The 20834-nt window shown below is 41.5% G+C and overlaps 1 protein-coding gene and 1 long non-coding RNA gene across 3 annotated transcripts in view; one reads left to right on the top strand and one right to left on the bottom strand.

Annotated features, from left to right (window-relative positions):
* LOC125182132 (uncharacterized) overlaps positions 1-4503 on the bottom strand; it is a 49594-nt gene extending 45091 nt beyond the window's left edge. The window contains exons 1-2 of one of the 2 annotated variants that reach the window (XR_007161176.2): positions 4297-4503; positions 2418-2628 (exon numbers count right to left, since the gene is read on the bottom strand). This is a non-coding gene — a long non-coding RNA (uncharacterized lncRNA). The other variant, XR_007161175.2, reaches the window with a different exon arrangement.
* Positions 4504-4607: 104 nt separating this feature from the next.
* Positions 4608-20833, top strand: ACADL (acyl-CoA dehydrogenase long chain). Its single transcript, XM_048058301.2, has 11 exons — positions 4608-4767; positions 6696-6857; positions 9157-9294; positions 9716-9880; positions 10831-10897; positions 11983-12147; positions 12693-12794; positions 14065-14178; positions 16217-16344; positions 18582-18668; positions 20359-20833. The coding sequence occupies exons 1-11, from the start codon at positions 4694-4696 to the stop codon at positions 20450-20452; spliced, it is 1296 nt and encodes a 431-aa protein (XP_047914258.1). The 5' UTR covers positions 4608-4693; the 3' UTR covers positions 20453-20833.
* Position 20834: the final 1 nt, after the last annotated feature.

The raw sequence follows: 20834 nt of genomic DNA, 5'->3' as shown, positions 1-20834 counted from the left end.
CTACAGTTGAAACCCCTCCAACTTCTTCACTGGGAGTGCTGCTGTTCTTGAGCCCTGATGGAAATGATTTTGAAAAAAAATTCTGAGTAACTCACATAATCCTGCTCCAAATCAGTACCGGCACATGTTGAAAACTTCTGACAGCTGCCCAACTACTAGAAGAAGACGTGCTGGCACATGTATGCATAAGAAGCCTTCACAGACTCAAGACCAGCGCCCTAGATTGGCAACTCCATTTTAAACATGATGGTTTGAAGTTTCTCATAAAAAGACATAAGGAAAAAAATCTTGTCCCTTGGATGGACATCATCTCCATCGTCTTCAGGCCAAGCCATGTTCTCTGCTCATGAGACTCACACGCTTGATTCCCACATCCCTCTTCAAGCTGATACCCAGCTGACTGAATTCCCATAAAGGTCTTGGAGGGCTGTGGTGTCTCTCCAGTGAGAAGGCGCTGGATCTCCTGGTAGCGGTGTGTCTATATGCTACATGTGGTCAGAGAGTGAGAGCCTGACCGTGGTGCTCTGTCAGGACGGAGGAAGGTTACCAGCGCCCCAAAGGAGGCCCACCACTCATCAGCCACAGCCTGTCTCTCTGTCACACCACCTCGCACATGCATATTAACACCGTGTAACCCCAAGCAAAGGCTCACTAAGGACAGTCACATACCAGAGAAGTAAGTTGAGAGCCTGCATCTTGTTCAAGCTTGCCCTGCACTATAATGCCAACATAGAAAAGTTGGACGAAGATCATGCAGGTCCCCTGATGGCCAGACGTGCTAAACTGGCACCTGGGCTCTTCTTGAAAGAAGACAACACATAAGCTTTAAATAAACTACTCAGAAACCAAAGCTCTAGGGTATTCATACCAGACATGAATAGTTGGGCACTCTCTTTGCAAGAGACTGAAAGTCTAAAAAGGGAATAAGGAGCTTTGTGAGAGGGCTCGGTGCTGTCACTTACTGTGTTTTCAAAGCTTCTGTTTTTTCCTGCAGCTTGACTTTACAAACAGCAGCACCACTACATGTAGCAAGACAGAGGAATACACAGAACCATAGGTCTTTTAAAAGGAGTCTCTATTACCCAAACATGCACACAGCCGAGGCCCTCTGGCAGAAGTCACCTTCAGGGCTTGTACCCACTGTTTACCTGCTGTCTGAGGGCCTCTGCTCAATGACTGATCAGCTGTGAAAAACGTGCCTGCAGGTGGGTCCTCCACTTCAAATTGGATATCAAAAATGATTGGAAAGCCACATATCTGCCAATCGCACAGGAAAAGCTCTAAGAAAAACTAGGACATTTGCATTCAAGGCCTGCAGTTACTTGTAGTTTCCCACATATAATCATCTGTTGTCAAAACTAAACCCAACACACCTATTCCTGGAGGAGAATTGCACAGCAATAGCTGCTGCTGCAGATGTCATAGGACTAATGATGTCCTAGTCCAGGAACACAAGTGGAAGCTTGTAGATGGCTTATTTGACAGAAAAAAAATGCATGTAATGGGATTTGTTTGCTCAATTCCTTTATAATTACTTACCTGCAGTGGAAATAAAAGGCAGCAAAGAATAAGTCTTGGAAAAAAAAAGAAGAGAAATCCTGACAAAGAACTGTTCAGACCTGGATAGACTTGCACAGTCTTTGTATCTGGAGAAGATATATTCCTCAGATGAAAAATAGGAACATTTTGACCAAAACGAGAACAAATTTCATTTAACCTGTCTTACCCACAGATCTCCACTTGAACACTTTTTCTCCAGGTAATCTACAACTTCCTTGTTTATAAGTTTTGCATTTTACTAGGCCCCATGCACTTTTTCGGCATTATAATGCTTTAAATTACATTCCTTTTAGTAAACACATTTGACATTGTTCCCAAAAAAGGAGGCACTGAAGAGACTATGGGTCCTTTCCAGCTATAGCAATGACCTATAAATGCTGAAAATCGTAAAAAAAGAACATAAACAGTGACCCAAAAGACGGGTTCAGCCAAACCAAATTGCAACAAAGCCCAGATGTCACAGTGTCCTCAGATCAGGGCAGTAATGCACTGTGTTAGAGCCCACTGAATCGGTGCCTTTATGGCATGCTGGCAGCACTCATGGTATGAGAAAGGTGGTGATACTAACGCTGGGTATGACTGGGGACGGTAGTGCTTACTGGTATAACACCGATTGCTCTAGCAGTTTGGAGTCTTAAAGGAAAAAGTCTGGCACTAGCCACACAATATGAGAGCAGGAGAGCTACTAGTTCAAGAGAATTTACGACTATGAATGTATGGCAATCTGTATCTCTCCCCTGAGACATCTGTACCACAGGTCAGGACGGACAGACAGGCCGCTTACTGGTATGGCAGATGACCATAAAAAAGAGAAAGATTTACCATGAAGAGGGGGAAAATCAAAATCAGAGACTCACCCTGTGACCATGTCCACATGAGGAATGAAGATGAAGAGACCAGAAGGAAGGTGTACACCACTGTCACTTAACACAGTGCTGTGTCTCTGCAAACATGCAGAAGGCTGCGATGATGAAAGCACTATCACAGACTGAAAACGGCACCTAGAAGAAGGCCGGCGATGTATCTGCACTTTCTGCTTTGCTGTGGTAACTATTTCTGTCCTGTTTTCTGCAAGCAGAAAATAAGTAAATAAATAAAAAGAAAATCATTTTTCTTAATGTCTATTTTTTCACAACCACCCTTATTCCCCCCCAAAATATGAAAAATATCAGTCTGCTTGCCACTGTCTGAGGCATTTCCTGACCTCAGGAACTGATATAGGAAGCCTAGGCAAAGCTTGTTTTTCTGTGGCTTAGGGCAGCATCTACCATCTCATAGCTCTTTTATAATTTTATCCTGTGTGTGGGCAGTGGGATTTGTCCTGCCAGATCTCACTGCAACAAAGCCACCAACTCTGTGAGCAGGGTGACCAGGGCACCCCCAAGAACGTGAATCTCCTTCTCAGCCTCAACAGACCCAGGACCAAGGTGCTAGGCTCACCCTGGAGCCAGTCCATGGAGTGTACTCCATGCATGATGGGACCTCACAGGCAGGCTCAAATCTTACCTCTGGGCACCCAGATTCAGCAATTCCCACCAGTTTGTTTTATTATTGCCTCTTGACACCCCTCTGCATTAACACTTTCCCGTGCATGCTTCTCTCCTGCCTAATCTGATATAATACAGGATCAGGCTCCTGAATGAAAAAATGGTGTGTATTTTCAGGCTGCAGTTAGTCTTCCGGTAAGGGTGCTTCTGGTAGCACAAACTGCATTGCCAGAATATCAGACCAAAACCAGGAGAAGCAACACTCCCTTCAGGATGCCCATCAGTAGCAATAGAAATGCCTCTGGCGCCATCTTGTGGCTTACGCACAACATTGCTGACCAAAAATGAGGAATTTTTGTCTGTTAAAAAGAATCACAACAGGTTTAGACTATGGCCTGATGTACAGAAACACCCAGATCATGAGAATTCTCTCAGGAGATTATGTTCTGTTCACCTCCTTGTAAATTACTAGCTTTAAAATTACGACTTTGAAAGCTATCTTCTGTGTTGCTCTGCTTTTGAGTTTTGAGCCATTACAATCTTGTTTTTGTTTTGTTTCTCAACAAACATGAGGGTTTGAAACCTACTTTTTGCTTACAAATTTGTGCCACCTCATGACTCCAGGAGATAATGCCTGAAGTTTCCCCTCCACCATGTGGGGAGCAAGGAAAGCATATAAAATCTCACTGCCTGGGGCTATGTATTGTTTTAATCCAATCCTCATCACAACAACCATTAATAGGCAATATTTATTTTCTAGGCAGTTTGTATTTCAGGGCTTCTTTGTTAAAGGAAGCAGGTAGGAGCGCCTTTCTGAGTGGAAAGATGCTCATTGATAGCTCAAAACCATCCCAGATGGCTGACCCAGGAGAGAGGGGACACCACCAACAAAGCCTTGGGAGAAAGGGCATAACAGGGATGTGGTCGTGAGGTAAAAATAAGAACGCCAAAAATTTTGGCACACTTGTTCTGTAAATTAAAACCCACCTGGGGCCTGTGGAGCTGTCTGGCTGCTGAGAAGGACCGTGAAGGGTGCTGCTGGGTCTGGCTGTGACTCCTCTTGGGCACAACCCTGAGGGACAGCCGCATCCCTGAGGGGACATTGCCTCAGAGGAGGCAGGACACAGCCGAGTCAAAGGCCTCCCAGAGGTTGGGAAGGATTAATGCCCAGTGAAATCACTCAAATAACCCCCTAAATAACTCCTAAATACACAGCCCCCTTCACCCCAGTACCCACTCCCCTCCTCACCCTGCTGTGGGGTGCCTGAGCCAAGATTGTTTCTGCTTCCTCGCTTCCTTCCATAACGTGATTTCCAAACTACACTTAAAAAAGCACAGATATTTCATCGTAATCCTGTTGTAAACACGGATGAATTAGAAGGAATTTATAAATCAAGGTAGGCAGAAGTGCACTTGATCACACAGGCGTGTATTTCATGACAGACTTCAGGGAGCAGAAATCCTTCCCTTTACGACACAGGGCAAGGAGGGGAGCAACGCCTCCCTGACTGAAAGTTACCTCTGAACAAACCGAGGGATTATATATTATACATATAAATATAAAATCAACTCCCGGGGAGGCGCCCCAGCAGCCGGGATCGGCGGCCGGGGCCTGGCGCTGCCCCACCGCCACGCCCCGGCGCAAAATGGCGGCGCGGCTGCTCCGCTTGCGTGGGCTCTTGCGGGCCGCCGGCCCCCGGCCCTTCTCTGCCCAGGCCAGGTAGGGGGGCGTCGGGCCGCGGCGGGGGCACGGTGCCGCGGTCCCTGGGGGCTTTGAGGAGTGGGGAGGCGGCGTGGACGGGTGTGTGGGGGGTATCCGGGCGGCTGTGTTTGGGGCTGGAAGGGGGAAGAAAGAGCTCATCAGGGGAGGGGGGTGTCCGTTCGTTGGGCGTTATGTGGGGGCACAGATGTCTAGGCAAATGTACAATGTGCGTGTTTAGTCACAAATGTGTTGCGTTCCCCTGTCTATGTGGGGGTGGGTGTGTAAGTGCTCGTGGGGTTACTCACAGTGTATGTACCCATGTATGTACATGTATATGGTCATACATGTGAGTGGTGTACATGCCTGTATGTATCTGGAGGGGTTATAGGCATGTGCTCATGTGGCAGGAAGCTTTTAGGCACAAATACACATCTCTAGCTATATAAGCATATATACACATCTATAGGTGTCTGTCTATATGCGTATGTCTGTGCCCCACTTGCAGGAGGGCAGCCAGGATCCGTGCGAGCCCCCGGAGCATCCTAGGCCCAGCAGCCTTGGGAGCGCCCTCGCAGGGCCGGGGCTGACCTTTGCTCCACTTCTGGTCACGCTCAGGGACACGGAGTCCCGGTGGTGACAGCAGGTGACAGGGAGGACGTGTCCTTGCCCTTGTGAGACAGGCTATCCCACTGCAGAAGAGGTTTTAGGGCGAGCAGCAGGGCCCTGGTGGCCTTGGGCAGCCTCTAAATTTTGAGCTGTGCCACCGTGGGGTGGTGGAAGGTGGTGGAAGAGCCCTTGTCTGCGTGCCAAGTGGGCTGTGCGCCCCCAGTCAACAAAAGAGCCATCTTAAATGTAGCTCGGTGTTGTCATAAGTAGTTTTAAAAATAAGCTGCAGCTTTTGGGAAAGTCGTTGTATACCTAGCGTGGGAAGCCTGCGTCTGAAAGCACAAAATATTAGCAAGCAAGTTGCAATACTGCATAGTTTGGGAAAGGATTGGAGAATGTCTTTTCCATTATAATATAGCTCAGCTCTGTGGATATAATTTCTGATGTTTTGTGGCAATAAAGTAAAAGCAAGTCAAAGAACCCAACACACAAAGGTGATAAATGAAATCTCAATTCAGCCATAAAGTGGTATGTCATCCTTTACACTGTAAGCTCCTGGAAAAGTTTTAAACCTTACTTACTGATTTTATTTATGCTTTCCTCATGCGGTTTCCACTACTGAAATCTATCACTGTTTCAGTTTTCCTTTTTTTTTTTTTTTATATATTTAAAAAAAAGCTTATTTTTGCAGATGTTGGTGTCAAGAGTTCTGGGATGATTAGCCTTCCTGTGCTAACTTTTTAATGTATGCAAAAATAATAAAAGCTAGATGTTAGTATTATTTTCAAGGTTAAAACTTTGCAGAAGTTTATGATAATGCAGGGTCTAATACCCTGCGTGTAAGAGTGTGCAAATCCATGTTGTACTTTTATTTTGGAGAGTTTAAATTTTTGCCATTATGGATTTCAAGTTTTGGGGCTTTGGGGACTGTGTATGGGAATTAACTAAATAAGTCTGAAGGATCACAACCCACAAAAAAAACTTTGCTCGTTCAAAAAGTTTGTTATTTGAACTGAACTGCTTTTGGGGGTTGTGCCATGGGGTGATGAGGAGGTAGTGATTTTTAGCATCTCTAAGGATGAGAAATTTTATCCCCTTACTTACGTATGTATTATTATTGTTTTTAATGTATTTGAAGTGTTAAGGACAAAATGTTCTTGCTTTACTGTCTCTCAAAGCCCAACAAAGTACGGTATTTATTGTGAGTATCCTTTGGATGTAATAGCAGGCTAGACTTGTGATATGAACTAAGTTTAGCAGGCAGATGTTTCCTTTCTTGTAAAAGGGCTACGTAAATAGGGGTGCCTGTGTTCAAACGGATGTTCACTTTTCTTTTTTAGCCCTGCGCACACTGAACAGCATGGCACAAAGCGCCAAGAACCCTCTTCGGCTAAAAGTTTAACCGATATAGGAACTCGGAGGATCTTCACATCTGATCATGATATCTTCAGGGAGAGTGCCAGGAAATTCTTTCAGGAAGAAGTGCTGCCTTTTCATGCAGAGTAAGATACCTTTCAAACATTCTGGTTTGCCAAATAATTTGCTTTTATTCCAAATACGCTTTTTTGGGTGTTACTTAATACGACAAGGTAAACAGGATATTTGTTTTCTTTTACCTTTTATTTTCAAATTGACTTGATTAAAACAAACCTGCCTATAAAACTCACATGTTGATGAGTTGCACACAATCAAAATTCACTGAATGCTGAGCTGGCACCACCATTTTAGGCATTTAAGCAGGACAAATGCAGTTTGTACAGTTTCAGCCGAAGTATCCATATTAACTCTGACACCTGTGTCTTGATGGTAAAGTTAAGGAGACAGTTACCATGTTGTCATCTGAAAAGCATTAACATTGTGTCTAGATTAGTGCAATGGATATTGCAGATACAGTCCATGCAGGATGGTAAGCTGGAGTATGCATTACCCAGAAAATTACACAAAATATTGTGGTTTAAATTCGCATGTTTTTTGCTTCCGTGGAAGTGTGCATGCTCTCTTCTACACAGTAGAGGTGCCGTTCTTCCACTGAAGTGGAGCTGGAGTTTTTTTCCCCTTATTTTAGTTGTATAATATTATAGTTGGGGGAGGTGAGGTGGGAAGGAACTGAGAACATTTTTTTGAAGGGAATGAACTTAGAACATGTTTTCTTGTAGCATTAAGCTGCAGTACTGTCTTGAGCAATTTCACTTTACTTGAAAAAACAGGCCTGTAGAAGCAGTGGGGGGGATAACGAAGGGCTTATTCTTCAGTCATGCTGCAGGACATATTTCCTGATGCAGTTCAGAGTGTATCTACAAGCAATCGAGATGGCACAACTGAGTGGGTGAGGTGTTGTGGCTCTGGGGCAGAAATGAACAGCAGGAGGCAAAAGAAACTGCTTATATCAGGATTGTTGCCAGTTTTGTTTTTTTTTTTTACCCTCTAACCAGGACCTCAAAGTCATGGAAAAGTGGATTTTCCACTATATAATCATATTCTGTGCACAAAAACAGATAGTTTCCTTCATCTTTTGTTAGAATGACTTCTGTTTACAAAGCTGCACCAGATACTGGATCTGCTTGAGGTTAATTATGATCTATTTACTAGCTTGCTGACACAACTAGGTAGATTGGAACAAGTCAGACTTCTGTTCTTGCATCACTTCAGCGACCTCTGAAACATTTTGTTCTCACACCTTTGAAGTAAACAAGTAGGCTTCAGGCACAGAATATCAATTGGCTGAGCCAACACGAAGAGACTGGCATTGCATCAATGAACGTGGATGATTGTGAGGAAGAGAAACTTTAGTGATGAGTGATGTAGAGTCAGGAATAGCCCTGAAAATGGGGGGACAAAAAGCAAGTATGGTCATTAGAGGGATTTGTTTAAGGTTTCCAGTGCAGGAGCAAAAGCTCTGGGAATAAGCTTAAGTGTATAGGGTAAGATACATTATTAACTGTGGATAAAGTGCTGTGGTATAGCTCTAACACACACGGGTGCGTCGGAGGAGTCTCTCTCATCCAATTTATCTACCATATTTTTTCAAAAAGGTGGTTTAAAAAAAAAAAGCTGTTCTGTGCCATTAATAGCCATCCAGCTTCCTAATACGTTGGCAAACTCAGTTAAAAGGTAATATTTTTCTGAGAACAAGTGATTCCTGTAGTTTTAAATCTGCAGGCTGTCAGCAGATGAGCCTTAACTGTCTATTTGTGGACTTGAAACCACCGTACAGCGTTAATTTACCAAAGTACAGTGCAAAGTACACAGACGGTTGTTTTTTTTTTTATGTATATATAAAGGTTGCTAATGTGTTGACACTTCTTCCTTAAAAAGCAGTTCTCATTGATGGATTTGAAATCTTTCACAAACTGATGTGTTTATATGCATTTTGTATGTGGGGAAAATAGAGTGTCTGGAAGACAAAGACCTGCTTGTAATTATCCAGATGGTTGTGGCTAAATCTCCTAAATCCTGGTCTAGTGCTCAGACCAATAGGCAGCACAGCCTTTCATAACAAGGCTTAAAGAGATGTCGGGTTATATATTGGAAACAGGAGTTCAAACGTGTTATATAGTTGGTGTCTGTGGAATGCCACTGGCGTTTGTGGGCTTGGAGAATGGAAAACCTGTTATTAAGCCACCACTTCTTAGCTGGGAAATGTAGTTGTCTCTGCACCCCACTTGTGTATTGCTGAGACTGAAAGTCTCCTGAGCAGTGAAACCTGCCTGCAGGTGCTCTAGTGTGAAGTGGCAGCCATGACAAATGAGAGAGAGCATGGGGGGAATTTAATGGATGACTCTGTTGTTGTGCTGTTTGCAGATGGGAGAAGGATGGCCAGGTGAGCAGGGAGCTCTGGGAAAAAGCTGGACAGCAGGGCTTGCTGGGTGTTGCTATTGCTGAAAAGCATGGAGGCATTGGAGCGGATATTCTCTCTTCTGCCGTGGTCTGGGAGGAGCAGTAAGTACTAAACACATCAGGAACAGTTTCAATCATATTACCAATAAACTGTTTTTGTCATAAGATTTCCTCTACGGTTACAGAAAATAGTGTTTCTCATGAGATGGATACTTTAGACCTATGTAAGTCCCTCCTGCTTCAAGTATTCCAGATGATTGTTTAAGTAATAAATGTCATTGTGCTCTACTGCTAGGACTTTGTGGCCAAGGGAAGCACTTTCATTAGTCTTCTAGGTTATACAACAATTTGGCTGTGAACATACATTCTATAAATAACAGTACAAATGCTACATGTTCAGGTTATGCCTGAGACTTCTGTGGGGTCGCACTTTTTTTCAGTGTTGGGGCCATGTTGTAAAGTTGTCAGGTTCACTGGTTAAATTTCTGCCTGAACTGTTTTGTTTTTTTCCCCACTTTCCAAGGATGTATGTTAACTGTACTGGCCCAGGCTTCAGCCTTCATTCAGATATAGTCATGCCTTACATTGCAAACTATGGCTCTGAAGAACAGATTAAACGCTTTATCCCTGAAATGGTTGCAGGCAAGTGTATTGGTGCCATTGCCATGACAGAACCTGGGGCTGGCAGGTAAGCTAAAAGCAAAGACAGATGGTCGTAATGTTATGTGCAGTCTACTGATTTCTCAGTGGAAAAAAATTCACGAGTATCCTGGTTATATGGTCATCTTAGTAACTACACAATAACCCAGTATAGGTAGGACTTCAGACTTACAGATTACAGCTTTGTCATTTCAATATTCTTGCTTAGAAAGCATTTCCTTATTGTATTGCCATCGGCAAATACGCTTCGCATTTGCTTTTATAATATGAATTTAGAGTTAATAATCTGCTTGTCATGTGAATATAATTTTAATATGAAATGTAATAAGGAGAAAATTACATACATCAGCAAAGAAGGTTTGACTTCTTTGGTATTAGATTTGTTGTGAAACAGAGCGTTGTATTGTTCTTTTCCCCTCTGAATCCTTTCAAAACAGAAGTGTCCCTCCTTCACTGTCATTATTGAAGGACAGACAGCACATGTTTTGGGTAGACACAGCTGATCTGGCCAGTTTCCAAAACAGAGGAACAGGTGAAGAGCAAAACCTTTTGGTGTCACACTTCTCCAGCTGGTAGACATTGCCAATGGCTTTTTGCAGAGCCTCCTCATTAGGACTGAGCCTGCTTGGAAGATGTCCTTTTGTCTGGCATTTGTCTTCTGAAGCATATCAGCATAAGGGGGGCTGACCCATTACTGATGCATCGGTGTCAGTTCTTGATTATTACCACCTCCCAAAAGCCAGTACATTAAAATAGGACCTCATGCTCTTGTACAATGGCGTAGATTTACATCCCTTGCTGCAGTAGGCTTTTGGTTTGTTACACTCCAAACCATTTCACCATGTTCTGTTATCCTGTGCATTTTCACTGACTGCGTGTAGGGATGGTATGAAGTCTACTTTATATTGGATAGAATTTAAGATACAAATTGCAACTTCTGGAACAGTTTCTTGAAGGACCTTTTGAATTTCGTTCTAGTGATTTGCAAGGAGTACGAACATATGCAAAAAAAGATGGAAGTGACTGGATTCTTAACGGGAGTAAGGTAAGTGAGCAGACATATGTGCCACTTGAAGCCTTTGGTAGCTGAATGCACTCAGTGAGGGATGTACACTGGAATCAGTGTTTCCTCCTAGTCCTTCCGCTTTTTTTTTTCCAGTTGCTTTTTTTTTTTTTTGTAAGACTTATTATACTTTTGCTATTGGCAATTTGTGGACCAATTTATGGAAGGGTTTGAGCAGGTAGCTTTGTAGCTTTTAAATAACCATATGTAAGGTTTTTCTTTTTCCTTGAACTGGAAGAAGTCCTGCATAGTATAAGCAGAACCAGGGTTATTTCTCAGTGCTGAGGTTGAACAACAAAATATATGTGCTACCAGTGTGAAATCTTCTGTGGTCTGAGTGGCTTGTTAAAATGCAAGCTGTGGAATCTTTATTCAGGAATCTGCTGCTCATATTAGAAAGACAAAACCACTGCATTAGATTCCAAGTGTACGCTGTCAAGCTGTTACAAAGCTGGCAGCATTAACCTCATCTTTTGTTCCCATAATAAGAAAGCAAGAGGGCAGAAGTAAGGTGTTGAAATAGAAGTGTGGGTTCAACAGGTGTGTGATAGGGTTGTTTTTGTTTTTTTAAAGCTTCATCTTTCTGTCCCCTTATTTTGTAACCCTGTTGGAGTCATAGTACTGACAGAGACTTAAGGCCTTAGCAGAATTTCAGGTGGTGAGAATGCATGCAAGCAATTTTTCACAGCAGGTGTTTAAAAGGATACTCACTTGTTCTGTGTAGCTGAAGTCAAGACTGCGTTTCTTTGGTGGAGTTAGGATGAGTCATTATGGCAGGTGGATGGATAATTCTGCAGAACTGTAGCAAGCAGTTGTTAGTAGAAACCATCAATACTTTTTGTGTTTTATACCTTGCTAACTCATATTTTTTAAAAGAGAACCTCTCTTTTAATTTGATGTATACAGTTGATAGCACTTTCTGTCTTTATCATGGGACAGACAAACGAAACAGATTTGTGTTCTTTAACTTCACAATTCTGATCCAAACCATGCCTCTCAAACTAATTCCTCCCTTTGACAGACCTTGTTCTAAAGCAAGTTTTTGTTTTTTTTTTTTCCTTATACAGGTATTCATCACCAATGGTTGGATGAGTGATGTAGTGATTGTGGTTGCAGTTACAAACCGAGAAGCCCGATCTCCTGCCCATGGAATCAGCCTTTTTCTCGTGGAAAATGGAACAAAAGGTTTCATCAAAGGACGCAAGCTGAACAAGATTGGCCTGAAAGCTCAAGTAAGTTCATACAACCTCTAACCCATAGTAGACTTGGAGGAATTGTAAAACTGGTTAATTCCTGGCACTAGCTAAATAAAGATAGAATGGAACTGTGGTGTTATCTTAACTCTTAGGCTTTAGAACACAAAAAATATATATCCAAAGTACGTATGCTGAGTTTGCATATAGATGTCTGAAGCACATGACGTGCAAGGAGAGGTTACAAAGCTGGATTTCTTCACTCTGAAGAAGCTTGGAAGGGATGGGATCATGTTGCTGTCTTTAGCTTTGTAAACGGTGTCTGTAGAGATGGAGGAGAACAGTGAAAGGGTAGCAAAGCACACAGGTTATGCTGAGGAAATTTCTACTTTGGCGCTTCAGGAAGTGTAACTGTACAAGGCCCTCAGCTGTCTGCGTTGCTGAAGCTGCTTCGAGTAGGAGGATATGGGTGACCTCAGGAGTCAATTAATAATGCAATAGCATGAAAAAATGGGGCGCAAAAACAGTGAAATGAAGAGATGAGAATGTTAGACTGAAAACCCTTGCACTTAAAATCCTCTTAGGACACAGCAGAGCTGTTTTTCGAAGATGTGCGGTTGCCAGCAAGCGCCTTGCTTGGAAAAGAAAACAAAGGCTTCTATTATTTGATGGCAGAGCTCCCTCAGGTAAGAGGACTGAAAGTGTTTGTTGTCTTTAGGAAGAATACAGAGACCCAACTTTTTTCATTGCAAGAATCTGCCTTAATCTTGGAGATGATCAATCTTGGAGAGCCACATCTGTCTCAGAATTGGGATGTCTGTAAGCAGTGTCCTGTTGATACTACTGCTTTCTACCTGAGTTATGCAGTTTCTAGTGCTAAAAAGCTCAGTTCTTTGGGCATTAGTAACAGTGTTGACATCCTACCAGCTTAAAGCCAGAGCTCTGAATCCCAGTTATTGAAGAACCTGAACGTAGGGTATTATATTAAAGAACATGTCAGTTTCCTTGTGCACTTCTAGTATGGAACCATTTTGCTCAGTAGACTACATACACCTTGGAGCTCTCATGCATTTGGCATTCTCTAAAGAAAGACCAAGCGTTGCTGTTCTAGCTTTTCTAATTGTAGAAGCATATTAAAGATATAAGATTTTTTTTCTTTACCCATATAGCAAAGTAAAGAAGTTGTTACCAAAATGTTTTGCTAGTGAAAATTAACAGTTTGACTTCTGAAGCTTTGGAATGATTTGGGAGGACAAAGAGGCAATGTGATTTTTTTTCAAAACACAACTGTGCTTTGTCAAAACTGACTGTTTGCCTCATCTGGTAAAGATCATGTTTATTTAATTTTATACTGTGAGTAAATATGAAACCTGATTAAAGGAAATGTACTGCTTTAAAAAAATAGATGCACTCACAGACAGATTCAATAGGATGCATAAGATGTCATAAGATGACTTCACCTGTGCGAGAAGCAATCGTTCTGTACTTTGTTTTTCAACATTTTATGAGAGGAAGGAAAAACAGGCAGTGTTCTTGTAGGTTTTGTTTTTTCAAGGGTTGTCCTATTGAAATAGGTAAACACTGTATGTTGTTTTTGTTTTGTTTTTTTTTTTTCTTAAACTGAACCATGAAAACTAATAATTAAGCAGAAATTGATGTGAAGCTTTCAGTCAGTAGGAATCCTATGGTTGACATGTAGCTATTTTTCTGGGGTGATGTTCTATCAGAAAAATGACCAACAAGCCTTTAAAGTGGACTTCAAGCATCAAGACATCTGTCCCGCTCATTAATTTCAGTAACGTAGTGTCTGGTTTGATCCCTAGTGTGACTTCTGCCCCCCTTTCTCAATGAACATCACGGAACATCTGTTTCCCAGTTGTGCATTTACGTGTGTGTGTCTGATGCACAGAAATGTAGGACTAATTCCCCTGTATTCTGTAATTTGTGTTTCTAAAGGAGAGACTGTTAATTGCTGATATGGCTCTTGCTGGCTGTGAGTTCATGTTTGAAGAAACAAGGAATTATGTGAAGCAAAGAAAAGCCTTTGGGAAGACGATTGCACACTTGCAGGTGAGTTTAAATTGTAAGACTTGTAAAGCCAGATGCACAATGGAATTTGTATACATTTGTACCTGTAATGTTGAGCAAGTGAAAGTCACCGGACTGTTACCAAAGGATTGCTCGCAGAGGCTTCACTCTTGGGCTGTGGCTGTTTCCTTTATGCCCAACGTTTTTAAAAACCACTAAAAGGCAACGCGTGTATTTTAAGTCAATAAGGTACCCTACAGCAGTACCGCTTTTGGAAGTGAAATATGCTGTAGAAACTATACTGGCTTTTTGCTGGTGATGAAGTAAAAATATTTTATTGCTCTTAGGCTTGCATTTTACCATCAGAGGTCCCAATCACAGGGTATATTACACCTGCTTGGATTCCTGTATGTGCCTGGAATCCTACAGACTGCAGAAGAGCTTGGTGCATGTGCAGGTACTGCAAAACTCTGCACATAATGCATTGCAGCAACGTGATCTTTGTGAGAGTGATGCTCAGGGTCCCCAAGCAGTGACCTTGCTGCCTGAATGCCTGCAAAGGTGTTTGTATTCAGCTTTATGGGTGTAGTAACAAGATTCCTCAACTACCAGGTAGCTGGATATTCAAGTGATAGCATTGTAAAACTGTTGGATTTATTGCTGGAGTATAGCTCACTTTTGACAGTGCTAATTAAATTATATTTTGAGGCATGCTTGTGCTATTTAGCTGCTGTCATAAAACCCAATAACATGGAAATCAATGTTTGATGTTTTAATTTTCCTGAAAACTTCATCTTTTAGGGCTGAAACAGACCAAGCTCCTGTATGTTTCGTCTGTAGGATAGGAGTGACTCCTATGCATTGGAGGATGTTAGCTTCTTTTGATATACTTCAGAGATAATTGGAGCTGGAGTATTTTTATTTTTGTCTTGACTTCCCTTGTCAAAATCAAATATTTAATTGTGAATAGCAGCAGAACTGAGCTCTTCAGAAGCTGGAATATAAGGTATCCTTCAGGAAATTATGATCTTCTTTTCTTTTTGAACTTAGTATTCAGAAATACTGGAATTTAGTATGTGCTAGGAGCAGTTTTAACACAAATGTATTTTAGAGTTTATGTAGGTGTTGAATGCTTTCTGATTGTAGTAGTTCACTGTGCAGAGACCTCCAAAATAATGTTTTCTACGGTAAAACGTTGCCAATCACTAGGAGGCCAAATTTGAGTCAAAAAAAAAAAAATCCATTCTTGCATACCTTTTCAGTTTCCTTTTTGCACTTAAATGTGCATGGAATCAAAAATCCTTTCTAATTAGAGCTTTGACTTGCCTAATTCTTTGAGTCCTGCTATAGTACGGTATTAAAAACTGGTTAGGTTAATTGTCCGGGGAAGCAAGAAGGTTTTTTCTATAAAAGCTTAAAACTGTGAGATCGGGCAAAACTTCTGCTCCTGTTTGGTGCTTTGATCCAGTTCCTACCAGAATTGCTCCAAGACGGTGACATACTTGCCTTATTGGATTTTAGGTATCCTTAGCAATGGATTTTACCTTTTCCATCTAGAAAGTCTTTTCCAGTGTGGCAGAACTCAGTGTCAGAAAACTTTCTGATAGTTGGTCTAAAAATTCCTTTGTTTTTGCATATCTCTTGGCATCGCTTAAACTCTGAAAAACTGAATGCTCAGGAAGTGCATCCAATGTATGATGAAATAAATGTTACAGCTAGAGTGAAAGTACATTCTCCCACAAGAGGGAGCAGAGAGTAACAGAGCTCCCACTACCTCTTAACTCTGTGCTGTCTAGGAACTTGTTTTCAGGCTCTTGGGGGGTTTTCCCCATAATGCCACGTTTTGAGTTGGTCTAGAGGATTAAAGGGCAGTAATTGTCTCTAATAAGATTGGTAAAGATGTAATTGTATTGAAAACAAGCTACATTTAGATACAAAGAGCCCAAACTGTTTTGAAACAGTGATATCTAATAGAAATGCTTCTAGAAAATGCTTACCTTTCTACTTCAAATGTAGCTTAAAAACAGTACTACTGCTGCTCTTTCTTTCCTCTGTCTTGTCCGTCCACTCCCAAAATAAGACGGTACAGCACAAGTTGGCAGAAATGAAAACGCAGATTTGTGTGGGACGAGCCTTTTTGGACAACTGTTTGCAGCTTCATGCAGATAAACGCCTGGACTCCTCCACAGCTTCTATGGCTAAGTATTGGTATGTGGTTAAAGTAATTTGGAAATGTTATTTGTATAATCTTAACGGGAGTCTAATAATAAAAATGCTGAACTGCTCAGATTTGAACAAAAGATAAAATTACTGTCTGATTAATAACATTGTCAGTTTCTAGTAGAGGCCATTAGCTTTAACTTAAATTAAGTAGTCAACAACAGTCAGTTATGTTGAAAACCAGGGCTGCTAAAACAAATCAATTTCAAAGTAATAGCATGCTTTTAAAACAGGCTTCCATAAATACTAAGGCTAGGACTGAGCCTCAATTAAAAGTGAGCATTTCATTGGTATTCAAATAGTTACATTTTTCTATAACAAATCATTTGATTTTTTCTTTTTTCTTAATCACAAGTTAATTTGAAGCTCATATGATATAGAATACTTTTCAGTTAGCGTTACTTAGCAATAGTTGTTTGGCCCAGCTACTTTTCGAAGCTATTTGGTTTTGGGAAGAAATAGTTGGCTACAGCCATTGCTGCAATTGAGACTAAACAGTTCTTTCTTTTATTAGCCAGAACTTCTCCTCCCTCTCCCTGTATTTGATGGTGTTATCTGTTAACTTAGGCTTAACCAGAGAAATCCTGATGAGTACAAGCATCTAAGATAAGGCACATGAATTTGTAATCTGTGTAGTTTTATCTTGGTTGCAAAGATAGGAGGAAAAAAGCATGCCAGGCATTAACAAATAATGTTATAGAAAATAGAGATTTACAGGTTCTAGACCTTCAAAAGTAAATGTAGAGTTAATAAGCAGAAAATGCTGATGGAATCCAGTGAGAATACCTACTACGAAAGTAAGGATTTTGTTTGAATGCTATTCCTAGCACTGTTTACCTAGAAATAACAGGTATGTAAGTAGACGCATTCAGTTCTGAGGAGGAGGAAACAGCTAGTGCCAGCTCAGATGCAGACTTACTTCCTCAACAGATTTTTCCAAAGCAAGGAATTTGAAACTCCTCTATCCACTCACGTGTTAGTGCCACAGTTTGTCATGGGTTTCCCCGTTCCCTAATAGAGTTCCCTTGTCTCCTTTCCATAGCACTCTTAGATGGTCTAGAAACTGTTTGAAAGTAGAATTGCTTCATTCAGGAAGGAATATTTCAGGAGACTATCTCCCATTAATTTTGCTTATTAACTTTTGCCCGGTCAATGACTTGATTTAGAGGTTGGGTGAATTTTGAAGTGTAGCTTGTGTCTCTCTCCTGATGCCTGGTGAAAGGTCTGTAGACTTTGTGGTGACCAGTTGTACTATATAGCTAAATTTGGAGATATAATTAAAGAAGGCAGTTGGCAGTAACTCACTGTTGCAGATTTAAAATTGGTATAATAAACTGGAAGAACCTAGCTGAAGGGTTGGTTTGGAGAAAGGACTCCTCCTACATTCTTCCATGAAAAGCAATTGACTCCAATGGTCATTGTCTTTACTTCTGTTATCACTCTGAAACTGTTTTGCTTTTTTTATTTATTTTTTTTTCCCCAGGTCATTTAACTTTAGCTTGAACTTCTAGTGCAGTTAAAATCCTAGGGGTTCTTATGTCTGATTTTCATTGATTGTTTGAAATAACATGAAGTATGCAGCTTGCCAGAAGCTGAGAGATGCAGGACATCAACTTCAAAGGGCATGTTATCCCTCACATTCTAGACGGAAGGTTTACAAAACTGAATGCTTTAAGAAAATTATTTTAGATCATAAAATTACTGAATATTTTGCAGTGAGCAGTCCTGTTTAAGAATTAAAGTATTCCTGAGAATTTAAATCTATAAAATATTTTTGGGAAAATAAAGTATTCCCTAATAATGGTTATATTTAAAGAGCATCATGGTGGGAGGGGGGGGAGGAGAAGCCTGCAGTGTTCTTAAATTTTATGATGCAACTGAAGGATTTGATAAGAACGGAGAATATACCAACCTGCTTTACAAAAGAAGTCTCGGCCTGTGAGAAAGGTAAACAGATTTGTTTGTCTTGAAAGCTTTCCTTCTCTGAAAGCTCTTCTGTAAGGGGAGCAGATCTTAAATGCTTTTCAATTCAATGTATACGTTTCTCATCACGCAGGAAGAAAATAGCCCTCACAATCTAAAGTATTTTAATGGCCAACGCTTTAGATCAGTTATATGAAATAAAAAGGTTGGCTATATTTTTGTCTTGGTAACTTATCTGTGTCTCTGGTAATGTTTCCCAGCATACATCCTTCTACCAACCAATTTCTTTTTCATCATTTAAGGTCGTCTGATCTCCAGAACAGCATAGCTACTCAGTGTGTGCAACTGCACGGAGGCTGGGGGTACATGTGGGAGTATCCAATTGCAAAGTAAGTGAAGTCTGAAATCTTACAATGATGAAGGATTACTAGCAAAGTAAAATGAGGCACTTTTACATCTACTTGTCAGTTGTTTTGTGTCAGTACTGATTTACTGTTCCTTTTCTCATCATGCTTATTGAAAGGCAATCCTCTGTACAGGTGTCTACAGGAAAGCTTTGTTTTGATCCTCCAAATAATTCATAACCTGTTGAGCAATTGCCTGTTTTTCACAAAACAAGTTCTCCTTGTAGGAGTAATAGGGGGGGAAAAAAGGTATTTAAAAAGAAAATGAGCTAGTGTACATAATTTACCTGGAATTAAATATATATGCATGAAGGAAAGAAAATGTTGGTCAGCCTAAAGCTTCCTAATACTGTAAAATAACAAGTTGCCTAATCAAGAGCATGAGTGGTTATGTTCAGCTTTTTGTACCTTTTTAAATGATAAAGCTGAGGGATTTACATGTAGAGGGAGATTTGTCATTCCCAATTTCTTGCTTGCTTTATGTATTTTGGAACAGTTACAGAGTTTTTACTATTTCCTTATATTATCTAGGAAGACTTTTGGTTTTATTTTTCTGTATATTCCATTGCCACAATAACATATGTAGAGCTTCTGTTTAAAAAAAAAAAAAAAAGTTAAAGGGTTAAACTGAAGTTAAAAGAAGAGTAGAAGGGTTAACCCCAGTTGCTATAAGCAGATATCTAGAGTTCATTTTTATAAAGTGAGCAGGTTTAGATTTGTTATTCTAAATATACTTAGAGTATGAAAAGTTACTTTAAAATAGCTGGTTAACGTGTGTTTTTAATGCTCACACACTTGTTTTTTTTGGGTGTCCTGCATGCTATCTCATTAAGTAGGGAGGTCAGCAAGCCCCGCTCAGGGTGTCTTTGAAGTGCTGCTTATCTGTGTGTGCAGCAGCTGTCCGTATGGGGATGGTGATTCCTGTAGTTCAGCAACTGAGCTACAGGGATCTACAGGGATTCAGTGGGCTGCACTCCCCCTATAATGACGCAGAATTAGGATGGAAAAGCACACTGTCACCCTGTGTGCTGTCACCAGCCATGCATGTCCTGGGGCCAGTTCCAGCACAGAGATGGAAATGCGCTGGCTGCATGCAGCTTTTCAGCTGCTGGCCCACATGGAGCTGGAGCTGGTACCAGCAGAAAGCTGTAGCCAGGCTGACGGGAAGAAAATTGGCACTTTTCCTCCCAAGGTGTTTAAGGCCCACCTGAAAGAAAGAACTGACAGCGCTGGTAGCAGTCCTGTTGACAGGATCAGACAGGCCAGGGCATTAGAGCAAATTACCATGATAACTATCAGGTTGGCTCTGCGGGAGTTGTTTTTTCACAACAAGGAGGCACCTGGCTCTCAGAGTTTATGCAGGCGTGCTGTTATCGAACAGGACGTGGGCGGGGCCGAGTGGGGTTTTGGTGGCCAGAGCTGAGTTAATGCGCAGGGGATGTGAGGGAAAGAGGGAGCAAGAAGCAGGGGGGGGAAAAAAGCGGTAGGAGTCTGGTTTTGTAGAGCTTTTAAAATACCTTGATGTATGTGAATCTTTTTAAAAATGGGAAGAATAGCTTACTGTGAAAAGTGGGATCTTCAAAGATAAAAGTTGGTACTCTTCTATTTTTATTGTATATACATTTTGAGGAATCTTTATTTAAATAATCTTTTTTCTTTTCTTCCCCACCCTCAGAGCTTTTGTGGATGCCCGTGTTCAACCGATCTACGGCGGCACCAATGAAATAATGAAAGAGCTTATTGCTAGAGACATTGTCAGTGACAAGTAGGGCGGATGCTTGCTCCTCTGAGAACCTCCCCCACCCCTTTTATAGTAATATATGGCATAAAATCAGACACCAGAATGTAAGTAAAAGAGATTTATGTAGCACACCGAGCTCCTTCAAGGAGGCGAAACCCAGTAAAGCGAGGTGGTAGCAGCAGGGAGGTGCAGGAGGTGAAGGAGTGGAGTTTAAAGGCGGTACGTTGGGGTAGGAGCTGGGGGGAGGAGGACTGGCCACACCCCTTGCTCAGGACAAGAAGCCCCCCGTTCGATGGAAGCCGCCTGCTGGCGCCGCCCTGGCTCTGCTGCAGTGCCCCGTGTTTACAGCCGCCCCGTGCCTTACCCCCGTTCCCCTCGGGCTCGTTGAAATAAAGCATTTCTATGCACAC

The sequence above is a fragment of the Anser cygnoides genome, chromosome 6 (genome assembly GCF_040182565.1).
Source record: "Anser cygnoides isolate HZ-2024a breed goose chromosome 6, Taihu_goose_T2T_genome, whole genome shotgun sequence".
NCBI lineage: Eukaryota > Metazoa > Chordata > Aves > Anseriformes > Anatidae > Anser > Anser cygnoides.
Note: the sequence above shows the minus strand (reverse complement) of the source record. Positions and strands in the feature narration are given on the sequence as shown.